At 54.0% G+C, this 14,233-nt stretch overlaps 1 protein-coding gene across 1 annotated transcript; it reads right to left on the bottom strand.

Moving 5' to 3' along the window:
- Positions 1–5,426: 5,426 nt before the first annotated feature.
- Positions 5,427–13,563, bottom strand: SKIDA1 (SKI/DACH domain containing 1). The gene is given in 3 exon segments (XM_077302968.1): positions 5,427–10,336; positions 10,338–12,420; positions 13,434–13,563. Coding segments are annotated over 2 exon segments (2,595 nt in total). The 5' UTR covers positions 12,219–12,420; positions 13,434–13,563; the 3' UTR covers positions 5,427–9,622.
- Between the last annotated feature and the right edge of the window lie 670 nt (positions 13,564–14,233).

Raw genomic sequence — 14,233 nt, 5'->3', positions numbered from 1 at the left:
TGAAGGGCTGGGGCCTGAGAAACCAGCGACAAACCAACCAGCGACAAACCAGGCAGCTAAGCAAGAAGCCCCCACACTCCGGATCCCTTTCTGGAGACGTCTCCCTTCTGTCGATTTGCAGATTTTGGAGGCCGCAACAAGCTGAACTCGAAATGGATTCAATCCACCCATTCATTTCTTAAGGGGAGAAAGGAAAGTCCCTGTATGTGCGATTCTCTTATCTGGATCAAATAACCTCTCTTCCCCCAGTGACCCAGCGAGTCAGACGTGGCAAGTCGAATCTAGCTAGCTGCTTTTCTGGTTTGCTCCGAGGGTCTGTGGCGCCAACATGTGCTCCGTTTCAGGTACACAAAGAAAGTTTGGATTTCCCCCATTAGCAATCAATAATGTTAATGTCTCGCTATCTCAATTGGGAGACAACTTAAAAGCCATCCTTGCAGGGAACAGGACGGTTTCAAACCATCCCAAACAAACCCGGCAAAGTTTGTCAAAGACTCTGAAACACTAAACTGCACTTTTTCACCATTCACCTTTGCTCGGTGCTGTGTGCAGAAACGAGTTTGTTGTTTTTTAAATAAAAGACATTTATCTAAAAGATAACTAGCTTGAGGCTCAATAAAACTGAATACTGTTGGTCACTGTAAACAGGAATAGGAAGTCACTCTACGCTGTAAAAGCTTATGCTTTACTGAAACTTCCTATGAAAGTGTTTTGTACCACTGAAAGCCAATTATTTAAAAAGTAAAAAAAAGGGGGGAAGGGGGGGGAGACGTAGTGGGCTCTTAGTGAAAAATTATTCACCGTCTCTTCTTCCATTTCCCGAAATAGATTTACTTGAAAACAGGGCCTCTGTTTCCAGTGTGGCTTACCTACAAACCACAGAACAGGAGAGCATGATTTTAGGCTTCCAGAGCAGGCAGAACTCAGAAAGAGAAGGTCCAGGAGACCCTTGTGACTCAGAGCAACGCGGATAACGCCCTACTGCCGCCAAATGATTGCCAGTTGTTTGTAAGTCAACAGCATATTTTACAATCTCAGGCTGAATTACTGGTCTGCAGCAATTGAATGGGAATTAACAAACAACCGAACTGATTCTGGGGAAACCGGGTGAGCAGCAGGAGCCACGTCCAGCGGTGATGGAGGAAAGCGAGCAGGCTGGCTTCCCAGGGAAGAGATCTTTCTTTGGGATGGACAGAATTCTAAATAGGGGGCTTTCCCTGCCCTGTTTGCTTGAGCATAAAAAGAAAAGGGAAAGGGGGTGGCTTTCTGAAACGCTGAGGGGGGGGGATGTGAACTGACCCCAGCGACAGTTTAAATGGAATAGTTTATCTCTCAGTGCTTCTGAGGCGTGCTTTCCAAGAGAACTTTCTGACGAATTGGGGGGGTGGGATGGGGGAAGTGAGGACACCCAATGCTGTTTAATGGGAGCACCCTGTTTCAAGGCAAACTGGGGAGTGGACTGCACTGCCCCCAGGATCTCAAGGGGAGGGGGTACTAAGGGTGTGTGTATACATGTGTGTGTGTTAAAAAGTGGACTTCGTGTACAATTATTTCCCCCGGGGCTTCCTAAGGGCCTCGTTTTGCTCGGGAATCCCTGATCCTAAAGCAGACTCCTGGGCAGGCACCCGTGCATGTTCCCGAGCGCCTTGGAGGGCTTCTCGCCGACACGGCAGTCGCGACTGGCCAGGAAAACCAGCGCCAAGTAAATCAGCTGAAGGCAGCGAGCAGCATTTTTTCTCCCCCCCCCCCCAGCCCCAATATTGAGGCCTAAAGGCTCAGGAAGCCGGAAGCGCAGCCCAGCCAAGGGATTCCAAGTTGTCCACCATCGTCCGGGGCAGTGGCAGAAATCCCGGGCCTGCAGCCAGGCGGAAGAGCCCCTCCGGAGGCGGCCTGGAAGGAACGCTTCATCGCCGCGCCTGGCTGCCCAGGCCCAGGCCCACGTGCGCCGCGAGAGCGGCCGAAAGGGCGAGCGGAGCTCCGCTGCTGCTCTGAGCCGGGCGGCGGTTCCTTTTCCTTTTCCTCTTCCAGCCGGAGCCGGTGAAAAGGTCTCGCCCGAGCCGCCTCTCCGAGATCTCGCCGGGGCCGGCCTTCTGGCGGGAGTTTTCAGGCAGCAAACCCCCTCCCCTCCCTTCCTAACATGCTTTTATTTGTTTCTTTTTTCCTTTTCCCCCTGCGTGTTTTTGTTTGTTTACGCTACTTCCAAGAAAAAACGCCAACCGAATTGTTCGGTTGCCAAGCGCAGGACGAGCGGAATTTCGAATCGAGAACGTCACGTTCTCCCGATCGCTCTTCCGACTCTTCTCCGGTTTTTCTTTTCCACGGGCTCCGTTTTGCTCTCTGCCCAAGGCGTTTGCTGTGAGCCTCTCTCCCCCCCCCCCGCCTCACCCTTCTGGAGGGGCGTTTGTTGCTCGTCGTAACAAAGAGGCGAAATCAAAGACACACGTGGGGTTTCCTCCTGCCCCATTTCATAGTTCTTCGGGTTTCTCTCCCTGAAATCGGAGGTTTCTTTCCTTTGAAATGCAGGAGCCCCGCGCTTTCGGGAGCCTTCGGAAGGCTGCCCCGGGACCAAGATATGATTGGTTTAAATCCCCTGTTTGTGCAGACCACGAAACATGTTGAGCTCAGGAACAGCCGAAGCTGAGTTTTTGCTCTTAGCCAGCCTCCATTTCCCTCTGACGATCGCAGGGACTGGCCCCGAATTACTCCACCATGCCACCATTTCTCTCCTAAACACTTTCATGTCAGTTCTTCTTGATTTCCAGACAACTTAGACGCAGAAAGGAAATCCACGGGATTGACTTCCTAGTAAAACAAATTTAGGGGAGGGAGGGGGGAGGGGGAGCCGAAGGTGTCGCTTCATACAAAGTTTCCAAGGCTAAATTGTTGCTCCTTTTCCTCCATCCCAAACTTCCGATTTCCGTGTGTGTGCTGCCGAACCGATTCCAAGCTGAATCCAGAGACCTCCATATGGCATGGTAGAAACATTCCCCGAAATAGCAGATGCCCCTTCCGCTCGGGAAGACTCGAGCCGGAGTGGAATGGGGAGGAAATCGCACCTCCAGTGGAGTTGGGGGGGGGCACACACGGGGGACAGGCGCACTAATCCGGTTTCCACTGCGGCTCGGCCATGGCCGATCCCAGCCTTGGCTGTTCCCGGCTGCTTTCAACAAGGCGGCCATTTACTGCCCTCTGATTGCACCACTGACCAGGTTAGCTCATAAAGCCATTCACACGCCACAATGGGGATTTTCTCAACAATTAACAAGAAACAACATAATAAAGCCCTTGACAAAGGCCCCGCTATTTACTAGAAATTAGGCACTCTTTAAGAGACTGGTGCGTAATTTCACACACTTTACAGCCGCCCAGTGCATTCTCCCACACCAAAGTAAACAGCCTGGGTGCGCTTTTCGGCCGAGGCGGTCGCCGCAGCGGCCCATCCGGGAGGGCCTCGCTCCCCTCCCCCTCCCCCTCCCCTCCCCCTCTTTCACACAGGCACGCAAATAAATCTGTTTTCTCGGCAGCGAGTTTAAATGGCCGAGTGGGAACCCGAGCGAGCCACACCTCGCCTCATTTTAGTTTGCTTCCTAAAAACGCTTTTTTTTGGGGGGGGGGGAAGGGAGACGACTCGGAACCCCAAACGTGCAAAGCCGCGTCCCGCCTCCCCCACCCTGCGGCCCCGCTCGTTGACCCGGGAGGACCCGCGCGCCAACTGCAACGTGCTCCGGGCCCGCGTGGACTCTGGCGCCGGGAGGCTGTCCCGGGACTGCGACTGACCCGCGCCATCCCGCGCGCCGTTTCCCGGTGCAGCCGAGGGGGTCGCGCGGAAGCCGTGCCCGCGAGGGCTGCGGCGGCCTTTGAAACGCGAGAGGCGCTTGGCCTCCGGGCCAGGCGAGCCCTTGAGCGCCTTTCGCCTCCGGGAGGTGGCCTTGGGGGCGCTGCGGCTCGGGGGGCCGGGGGGGGGAATCCCCGTTGGGCCGCCTGCCCTTGCCCTCCGTGGGGCCCGGGAAAGAACAGGGCCGCGGCGAGGCCTAGTCGGCAGGAAGGCCTGGGAGCAGCGCGCGCGGGGCCGGAGACAAAAGGGCCCCGGAGGGTGCGGGGCCTCCGCTCGGGGGGCGACTCGGCTCCCCTGGCCCCCTCGGGCCGCAGAAAGGCCACCCTGGAGTGGGCCGGCGGGACGGCTGCTCGGCGCGGCCCTTCCGCTCCGCCTAATGAGTTGGGAACACTCGCAGGGCGAGGGCGAAAGAAAAGGGGAAGAGAAAGGCCCAGACACAAGGAGAGGCCGAGCGGGGCGACGAGCCACAATGAGTTTGTTTTCAAGCACGCAAGATGGCGACCGGGGGGGGGGGAGAGAGGCTTTCGGCCACTGCTGCGGGGGGGGGGGGACAGCATCCAGCCCCCAGCCCCCTCCCCAGTGCCTCCTGGCCATTGCACACAGAGACACCCCCCCACACACACACACACACACACACACACAGACACCCATGCGTCGCAGAGATCCACTTCCTGCTTCGTCTTCGCTGGGGAACAGCACATTGGGGCCCAAGCATGCACACTTTCGCACAGGCCGTGGGGTGGGGTGGGGTGGGGGGTGGCTGCTGCATTGCTGGCTTCCTTCAACCTCCTCCTACCACTCGCCCTGTTTACAAACACAGCTGTTGCCATATATTTGTAATGCACCCTAAAGCCACCAGCGGCGAGAGAAGGTGCAAAAAAGGGAAGGGGGGGGGAGAGGAGGGAGGTGGTCTCGGCATCTGGAAAGGACAGGGCGCCTTGTTTTTGAAACTGTCAATTCTCTCAACCCCTATTGTGAGAGCTTCATGCAAAACATCTCGGGCCTTTTAACGCTGGGGCTTGTGAGGCCGCCTCGGATTGAAAAGGAGAGGGGAGAGGGGAGGGGAAAGCCAGGCCAACGCAAATAATTATATCGGAAGAGGCACACACAAACACACATACACAAATTGCAACGTACAGTGCTGTCAACAATTTATGTTTTGCATCATTTTTTTTTTGCCTGCATACAGATCTTTGAATATGACTCTGGTTAGCAAACAGGACAAAAAGAAATCCTTCATTCACAAAGGCAGCGATCACAGTCAGATTTCCCCTTCAATCGTCTTTCCTTTAAACACGCTTTTTGTTGGAATCCTTAAGAGGAGATTTGACCAAGCCTGATGTTTGCAAGGGTGATTTAGCAAGGTAGATTCCTGCCCTTTGTCCTCCCGGGATGGGAAAGGGAAAATGGTTCTCTACTCTTTGAGGAAAGTTTTTGCCACCCCACCAGATTTGCAGCTGAATCATGAACTCCCCCCACCCCAGCCATCTTAACTGTAAAAAACCACAGCGAGCAGCACTTCCTGTGCTATCTCTGGCTTTCCAAAAGACCATTTTTGAACACAACTCTTCTAACAGGCAGTGAGACCAAAACATAATATAGCTCATCTTTCTGCAAGGAAGTAAAATTTATTAGCATCTAAATCCTGGGCAAGGGGGGAGGGGAACAGAATCCATTTTTAAAGTCACCAAGAGAAAGACTGCACAGCAGTTTTCATAGATCAGACATTACCAGCTTCCTTTTATTGCTGCATAGTTGTGTTTAGAATTAACGGCCACCAGTGACACTACATATATATGTATGATACACGTATATATGGTAGTTAATTACTAACATAATTTCTCTCAGCATTCCACAATTAAGGATACATCTGTCCATCAATCTCCAATTTTGACACATTTATTTCCTTCAGTATTTTGCTCCGAGAATTAATCCCAAACAAGTGTTAACCATATAAACTAAGCTTGTTATTCCTGGTTGGTCCTTGAAATCTGTTAAACATCTTTATTATGTTGTATCCTAATTTATTGCTCACTCTCTATCTATATTATGGACTGGTAATTTCAATTTCATTGTATCTGAAGAAGTGTGTGTGCCCACTTTGTTGGTCTTAAGGATGTCACTAGACTCTCTCTCTCTCTCTCTCTCTCTCTCTCTCTCTCTCTCTCTCTCTCTCTCTCTCTCTATCTATCTATCTATCTATATATATATATATATGAGAGAGAGAGAGAGAGAGAGAGAATAGTGACACACTCATATATATATGAGTATGAGTCCAGTACATATATACACACACACAAAAGCTGACATACCAATGTAAGGACTGGTCGAAACTATTTTAAAGCAAGGGTTGTAAACTGAGTGTGACATCATTTAAGCCAATAGACACGGTTTTACTGAAAGGCATTTACACATGTTCCCCTTTGAACGCTATATAGTCCAGCATTCCTTTTGTCTTCAGAAGCCAGACAACAGCTCCTATATATTTCTTACTACCTGGTATTGCAGAGAAACCTCTGGCCTACCCTTGAAACACCAGTCACCATTATCTTGAGTGTTTATTTGGGTTTTGTGGGAGGGCAGCTTTTTCTGCTTGTTTGTTTGTTTTGGCCCCAAGCTGTGGCGGCTTATACAATGAGATCTGGAATACTTTCACACAAGTATTTCTGGGTTGGGAACTGGGTATGTCTTCTGCTGGGTGCTGAGGTATTATTGGAAAGAGATGGGTTGTGAACAAAGAGGCATATCTGAACTACTGCAGCCCACATACCATACAATCCAGAGGATGGCAATGAGTGGGACTGCTCTGAAGCAAGGAACAACTGTGAAATCACTGGTTTTAAAGCAGCTCTAGTACGCCAAGAATCAATTAGATGGACAGGAATTGTTAACCAGGAAACACCTTGTAGGGCTTAAGACACTCCTCTTTCTCCCTGCATTTTCTTGACAACATAGTAACCCTGAATATCTCTTCCTCACCCCCACCCCCCAGCAAAATAAAATATATATTTTTTTCATGGCTTGTATCAATGGGAGAAAAATTATTGGGTTATTATGGTGCATTTTTTAAAAATGGGGAGGCAGGTTTTCTTTGGGGGGGGCAGGCCAAAAACAACATCAAAGCCTGGATGCTTCAGGCATCTCTTAGAAATTGCAGGAGGGGAGTCCCTCCAATCTACTGAAGCCAAGGCTAGAACAAGGCGCCATAGCTGTGTCTTAAAGGACACTGTGTTTAAGGGTCTTCTGGTTGCCTGAACACACACATACTAGTACAGTCCCCTTGAAGACTTTGCAAATGCTTTGTGCCATTTTCGGTCCAGGGCCCAACCAAATCGCTCTGGCTGTGTGAGCCCTGTGGACAAAGCCACTTGGAAACAGGAGCCGAGTCCATTAGGCCCAGGGGAAGGAGCAACCCGCAGCTCTGCCTTTCCTTCCCTGGCTCTTTTGGCAAGGAAGGGTTTTTGCAACCAAGCCACAGCTTAGGAAGGCAGGCGTGGGGAGGGGGGAGGGGAGGGTGGTTATGCCTGAGGCTGGGATAGCCTGTTTGGATGACACAAGGCTGTAATTGGTGCCTCTCCAGACACACACCCAAGACTCTGGCAGCATTTCTCCCTTCCTTGGGAGACCATCGAGCTTGAGCAGGGCCTGCCAGAGAAAGGGAGGGGGGGGCTGTTAAAAGCCTGTTCCTTCTAAGCATACTTTCTAAGCAGGTATACTTGGAGCAGGGGCTTCTATAACAAGAAGATAACCTCGCTGTGTGGCTGTATGAAATGAACTCATGTCTGTCTACTGAGAGACAAAGACGAGCGAGAGCAGAGGCTACGAACAGGGCAGAAATGACAAGATTTTAAACCACACACAATGGCAGGCGAATTTCCCTAAGACACGTTAGCTCTGAGGTCCAGGGTCAACATTACAGAAAAGCAATATGTCCTCTTGGAATTACTCCACGGATGGAATCTATGAGAATTTGAATTTAGGAAGAGGACTCAGAAACTTCTTGGCAGGAATTAAAGGCAGGAGTTAAATGCTGATTCAGCACCTCCAATGACCCATTTTTCTCAAACCTTCAGCTAGGAGGTGTGTCTACCGCAATATCCCTGTGCTTCATGCCTTCTGCCTCTTACCCCATCAATACTGACCACTACGGCAACTTTGTTTGTTAGTTTGCTTTCATCATCACAGTTTTATAGGAAACACTAATCAACTTCTGGAAGCAGAATTCCTTCCACACATGCATCCTGTCTCACGCGCACACACACCTCCAATCACAAAAACAATGGTCAACCCTGCAATAAGTGCATGAAATCATTACTTTTTTTAAAACAGTGTTTTAATTGAAAATAAAGCTAAAGCATGCTTTTTCCAACAGTGCAAATTTTCCATCATTTTGATTTACTGCTTCCATTATCACAACATATTACACCGGCATGTCTTTCCAAAGGCTAGACTCTAGAAGTCAGCCTGTTCCAACTAGGTCGAGGTTTAAGTGCAAATATAGACAATTGCCTCTGATTGTCACGTGCAGTAAAAAAAATGCTCCTGCTACAAAGATGGGGGGAAGTCAAGTTTCCAGAGTGACATCTTCTGGGATTTAAACACCTGAGTTTGGGTGCTAAAACAGCCACCAAGAGAATGGGATTCTCCTTAGGGAATATTCTTTCTATTCGGACCTCTGCTGTTATTTGGCCTGTGGGGTTCTTCTTTAAAACCTTAATTTTCTTCTGATTCCCACCAATGGGGCAAGAGATTTCCCCCCAGCTTTCCAAACCTGGAAGAATTGGGTTTTGTGGAAACTCCAGGAACCTCTCAGTGTCACCAAATTCCATTACAATCCCAGTGCTTTTCAGGCTGCATTCCCTATGCAGGCTTGACTTGGGCGCAGGCCCCAGCTGGATTCACAGGGACTTCCCAAGCCAAGATGCACAAGTCTGAGCTATGAGACAGGCTGGGTTGTTCATGGAGGCCCAGATATGACACCAGAGGCCAACCGAAGGACTTGGCTCATCCCAGGCTGGGGTGGTTGCTTGCTGATGTTTCTTTTTTGTATGACACCTTTCTTTCTGCATTTTCAAGAAACATGGATTGAGTAGGTCGATGAGGCAGCTTTCCCAGTGCTGGAAAGACACCCCACACACACACTACCAACCTCTGATAAATGCGGGAGTGGAATTGCTTTTGAGGGAAAAGACACGGGGGGGAGGGGGGAAAGGAACTGAAGAAGAGACCCTAGACCTGACAGCAAAGCAGTCTTCTCCCCCCCCACCCCAATTATAGTGAATCCTCACTGTGCAAACCTCCTCACTGGCCAAACTTGAACGGAATTGAACGTTGAGATTTCCAGGGTCGAAATCTAGTGCATACATATTAATGGCTCATTCGAATTGTTATAATTCAACCTTTTCCAAACATTTATTCGTAGCAGTTGAACTGAGGTACCGGGTGCATCATTAGCATTATGAGACAGTAAAGTGTTCCAGCTTTAGCAGATTTCACAAACTTTTTTTGTAATAAACTTGAGTCTTTCGCCTGAAGTCATCTGTGGAATGTTAGACCTCCCCTTCCCCTCCCCCCAGTTGTTTTCATGGCAAAGAAAATAGTAATCCGATTTCTTGTCTTCTTAAAAATGGGATAAACCAGGATTAAAAAAAAAAACACCCAAAATTTCTTTTTAAAAAATAGGATCTTCATGAGAGAAGCCCTCCAGGATTCTCAAAAACAGGAGGCAAAGAAGGGCTGCGGAGCATGGATGCAAATAAGAAAAGTAGGGTTCCCATTCCATCTCGCTCATGAATGAAATTTCCTGAATTTGTGGCTGGGGGGAAGAGGTATTGCTGACCCGCCCAGCTGCCATTTCCAGACAGGATGGGCCTTGGGAGGTGTTTGGGCATCCTTGGCAGTGTTCAAGGTGTAGGCTGGCAACAAATCTCCATCGAGGCCAACCACCAAGGAGGGCGGGCAGGGGAAATTGCCCATAAAGTTAAAGGGCCTTTTCACTGCCGAGGCGACAGCGCTCGCGACCCTTTTGCGGCGGCTGAGAACCGCCAAGTCGTCCAGGGTTCCTTCGGGGGCCTCCAGGAGCTTCCCCGGGGGCGGCCGGGGGCTCCGGGCTGTTTTCAGATTTGGTTTGAGCGGGTCCGAGCTGGGGAGAACGGCTCTCTTGCCCAGCACCAGAGTCCGGTAGTTCTTGCGCACCCTGGCTCCGAATTTGTATTCCCCATCCTCGGGGTCGGCGGCGGCAGCAGCAGCAGCAGCGCCTAAAGTGCAGGCGGCCAGGGCCTGGCTCGGGGGGACGGGGGGCGGGGGGCTCGGCGGAGGGCTGGGGGGCTCCTCGGAGCAGGCGGGGTCTTCCTTGGCGGGCAGCAGCAGCAGCAGGTCCTCCCGGGGCGGCGGCAGGGGCGGCCGGAGGGGGCTGAGCGGGGAGGACGGGCCGCTGTCGGCCTCCACCTTGGGCTCCTCGGGGCCGCCTTCCCATTTGAGCGGGCCGGGGCCGGGGCCGGGCGGCGGGGGGGGCGCCGTACTCCGCGTTGGCGCTGCTGTCCTCGACTTTGATCCGGGCAATGGGCACAGGAGGCCAGAGCGGCGGCGCGGGGGGGCCGGGGCACTCGGCGGTGGCGGCGGACGAGGCAGCCCCCTCGGGCGGCCGCAGGGAGGAGGAGGAGGCGGCGTCCGAGCGGGGGGACCAGCGGCCGTCCGGCCAGGCGCCTCTTTGGGGGCACTCCGCGGGCCCGCCCCCCACGGCGGCAGTGGCGGCGGCGGCAGCAGCGGCGGCGGCGGGGACCTCTGCCGGCAGCGGCGGGGGAGGCAGCAGCGGCGGGGGGCTGCCCGGCTGCCCTTTCCCGGGCCGGGGCGAAGGCGGGCTGCGTGGCGGGCGGGCCGCGGGCTCCGGAGGCGGCGATCCCCCCCGGTCCCCTTCGCCGTCCGCCCCCCGGCCGCGACCTGGGGCCCGCCCGAGCTCTGCGAAGCACAAGGCCGGCGGGAGGGCGCCCAGGCCGGGCTCGGTCTTGGGGGCCCAGCCGCTCCAGTCCTCGGCCGGGGCTTCGGCTTTGATGAGGCGCTCGGGCTCCGGGCGGCTGGGCCAGCGCGGCGGGCACAGGAGGGCGGCGGGCGCCAGGCTGGGCGGCTGGCAGAAGCTGGTGCGCCTGAAGCGGATGCTCTGCACCGACACTTGGCTGGAGCCCGAGCTGGAGTCCGACTCGGAGCTGCTCTCCTCGTCCTCGTCCTCTTCCTCCTCGTCGTCGTCGTCGTCGTCGTCCTCGGAGCTCAGCTCGCTGCAGTCCGAGGCACAGCTGCCTTCCTCCTCCTCCTCGTCCTCGTCGTCCTCCTCTTCCTCTGAAGAAGAAGAAGAAGAGGCCGAATTGCTGGTGCTGGACAAGCTGGAGCAGAAGTCGGAGTCGTTGGCGGCGTGGTCCGAGCACGAGCTGGAGTCGGAGTCGCTGCTGTAAGTCTCCGCGAAAGGCTGGCCCGGCGGCGGCGGCGGCACCAGGAAGCCGTTCAAGCCGGGCGGGCGCGCGGGCGCGGCGCCCTTGAGCCTGCAGGCGCGGGGCAGGAGCAGCAGGCGCCTCCCGCAGCTGCCCGGCAAGCAGCCCTGGCCGCCTTTCCCCCGCCTCGCCCGGCAGCCCAGAGCCAGCGGGCTGGACCCCGTAGCGGCGGCGGCGGCGGCGGCAGCAGCGGCGGCGGCGGCGAGTTTGGGCTGGCTGGCAATGGCGGCCGAGGAGTGGTAGTAGTAATGGGGGTGCTTGGAGCAGAGCAGGCTGCGGAAACAGGCGGGTTCCGAGGCCAGGGAGACGTAGCGGGGCCCCAGCGGGCCAGTTTCATAGTTTGCCACCCCTTTGCGAGGCGACCGGGCCAGTCCCGGCGAGCTCTGCCCGGGGAATTTGCTCCAAAAGTGAGGTAGATCCGACGCCGGTAGGAAGGCGCGCGAGTCAGCCGCCGCCGCCGCCGCCCGCCACGCTTTCCTCTTGGGCGCTGCGGCTCCATTCAAGCCCAGCCAAAGTTTGGCGCCGTCTTTCCAGAGAGCCGCGTAGGGCTCGGGCGCGGGGGAGGCTGGGTCGGGCCCTTGGCTCCGGCGCTTGGTCCTGAGCACCCGCTCGGTCTTGCACGACGTGTAGAGAGCCTCCACGTCCTCGCGGGAGATGAGGGTGCATTTGGCGGCGTGGAAAGCGATGGAGTTGAGGGCCTTGAGCTTCCGCAGCTCCTCCAGGTCGCAGTGGTGCTTCTTGACTTTCAGGTGGTCCATGCGCTTGTGCACCGTCGTGCGCGGGATGTTCTTCAGCAGATCCGTGAAGACCTGCGAGAGGGCGAACATCTGCTTGCCCTGGATCACCAGGTAGCCGAGGCGCACGCCGTCCACTTCCTCGAAGCCCCACTTCAAGTCTCCCATGGCGGGTCTTAAACGATTCCCAGCATTGGGGCAGGGGGAGCATAAAAAAGGAGAGTGACGGGGCTCCCCAGCCCCAGAGGACGGCTAGCAGCAGCAGGAAGGGAGGGGGCGAAAATCTACACCACCCTCCAAAAGGGGGGCGGGAGGAGAAAAGAAAGCTATAAAAATCCTCAGCCAGGTGCTGGATTGGTCTCAAGGCATTCTGCTGAATGAAAAAGAACAAAGCCTGTTATTCCTGATCAAACTTTGGGGGGGGGGGGGGAAATCAGCGGAGAGAAAGAGAGCCAGCGAGCGAGCGCTTTAGATGAAGGGGGGAGGAAACGTGCCCTGGAAAACTGCCTGGGGGGAAATCAGCTCGGCTGGCCCGATGTTTCAGGACGGGACTGAGGCAGGCTGGCTACCTGTGCCCTTTGGCTGGCTGCGATCCCCCCTCGCTCAGCCAGGATAAAGGAATGTGGAGGGAAGGGGGCGATTGGGAGACGAGAAGCGCCGCACAGCCTCTCTTCCCGCCGCTGCTTTTGCTCCAAATCAAATGACAGAGTGAAGTGAGCTCGTCCGGAGACACCTTCATCAATTAATTCCCCTAAAGCCAACGCTGATTGGACACTCCTGACAGGTGATGCAATAAAAATTGATATTCCACCCCCTTTTCCACCCACCTCCCATCTCTCCCCCCAAAAAATCTCCAGCTAATTAGCATACGCTTAGACTGCCACCTCCCCTCCCAAAGTAAATAATACTGTTAGTATATAAATCTTTCTATTAAACAATCCGGAGCTGGGAGCCAACCAAGAGCTTGCTCTGCGGCGCTGGCTACTGAAGGGAAGGATTTGGAAGCCCTACGGATAGGGGATTTCTTTCTTTGCTTTGCTTTCTTTCTTTCTTTTTTTTTTGAGGAAGACAAGAAACGCCTAAGAAATAAGCAGAATTTGGAAACCCATTCAGGTTATTCAGGAGAATAAACGGGGCTAATTTCCCCCAGGATGGGGATTCTCGAGGCATAAAGATGGTTTTGGGGGGCGGGGGGGGGGAGATGGACAGGACCGAGTAACCATTTTAAAAGGGCGTTTTTCCCTTTGCATTGTGTGCGAAGGGGATCTTCCTGGTCCGGTATGTTTTCCTTCCCGTGGGTTTAAAGTTTGTGGCTGTTTTTAAAAACTATGGCTTATTTGTTGCTATTTTGCTGCTAACAACTCGGACAATGAGAGTACTCACGTTCACTAGATTGGATTCTTCTTTCCTCTTCGCGTATTTCTCTCTCTCTCTCTGCCTCTCTCTCTCTCTCTCTCTCTCTCTCTCTCTCTCTCTCTCTCTCTCTGCCTCCAGCCAATAGCTAAGTTGTTGCTACTAAGGTTTCTTTGGGGCTTGTGTGGTTATCCTGAGTTCCAGCCCCGTAATACTGTAACACTTTTAACTGAAATCCTGCCTGTAATATTGGGGGGAGGGGAAGAGGAGGAGGAGGGGGTTGGAAGAGTGGAAGAAGGAGAGAGATTGGGACGTGGACTCACGTCAGACCCATAACAAAGCATAGATAAGCCCGAAATGTATCCACTTTTCAGTTCACCCTGCAGGCGCCCGAAGTGGAGGGTCCCCCTCTTCCACCGGAGTCCACGCCAGGATTGCCCTGCGTATTGATGACTTCCACGGAAAGGGGGGGGGGGCGAGGGAGGCGGGAGGAGAGGAGGCAATAGAGCCAAGGAAAGGAAGCAAAGGAGGAGGCGAAGACTCCGTGGGTCAGAAGGATGCTTTGCAGAGCCTGGCCGGTTCTGGGGAAGAATTTCTTGTTGCTTGGGCAAGTTCAGTTTCTCGCTGCTGATCTCCCCCCCTCCCATAAGGAAAAGAGTCTTGGGGGGGTGAGTATCCTAGGTTTAATGTGGGGTGGTAGTGGGGTGACCATTCAGACATTCCATGTACAGAACCAGGGCATGGGGCAGAAATGAAGGGTCTCCTGGTCAGCTGAGATCTCAGAATACATCGGTTGCCTGCTCCTGTGCTCCACACAAATTACTCCTCTG

Source organism: Paroedura picta, chromosome 11, assembly GCF_049243985.1.
Source record: "Paroedura picta isolate Pp20150507F chromosome 11, Ppicta_v3.0, whole genome shotgun sequence".
Classification (NCBI taxonomy): domain Eukaryota; kingdom Metazoa; phylum Chordata; class Lepidosauria; order Squamata; family Gekkonidae; genus Paroedura; species Paroedura picta.
Note: the sequence above shows the minus strand (reverse complement) of the source record. Positions and strands in the feature narration are given on the sequence as shown.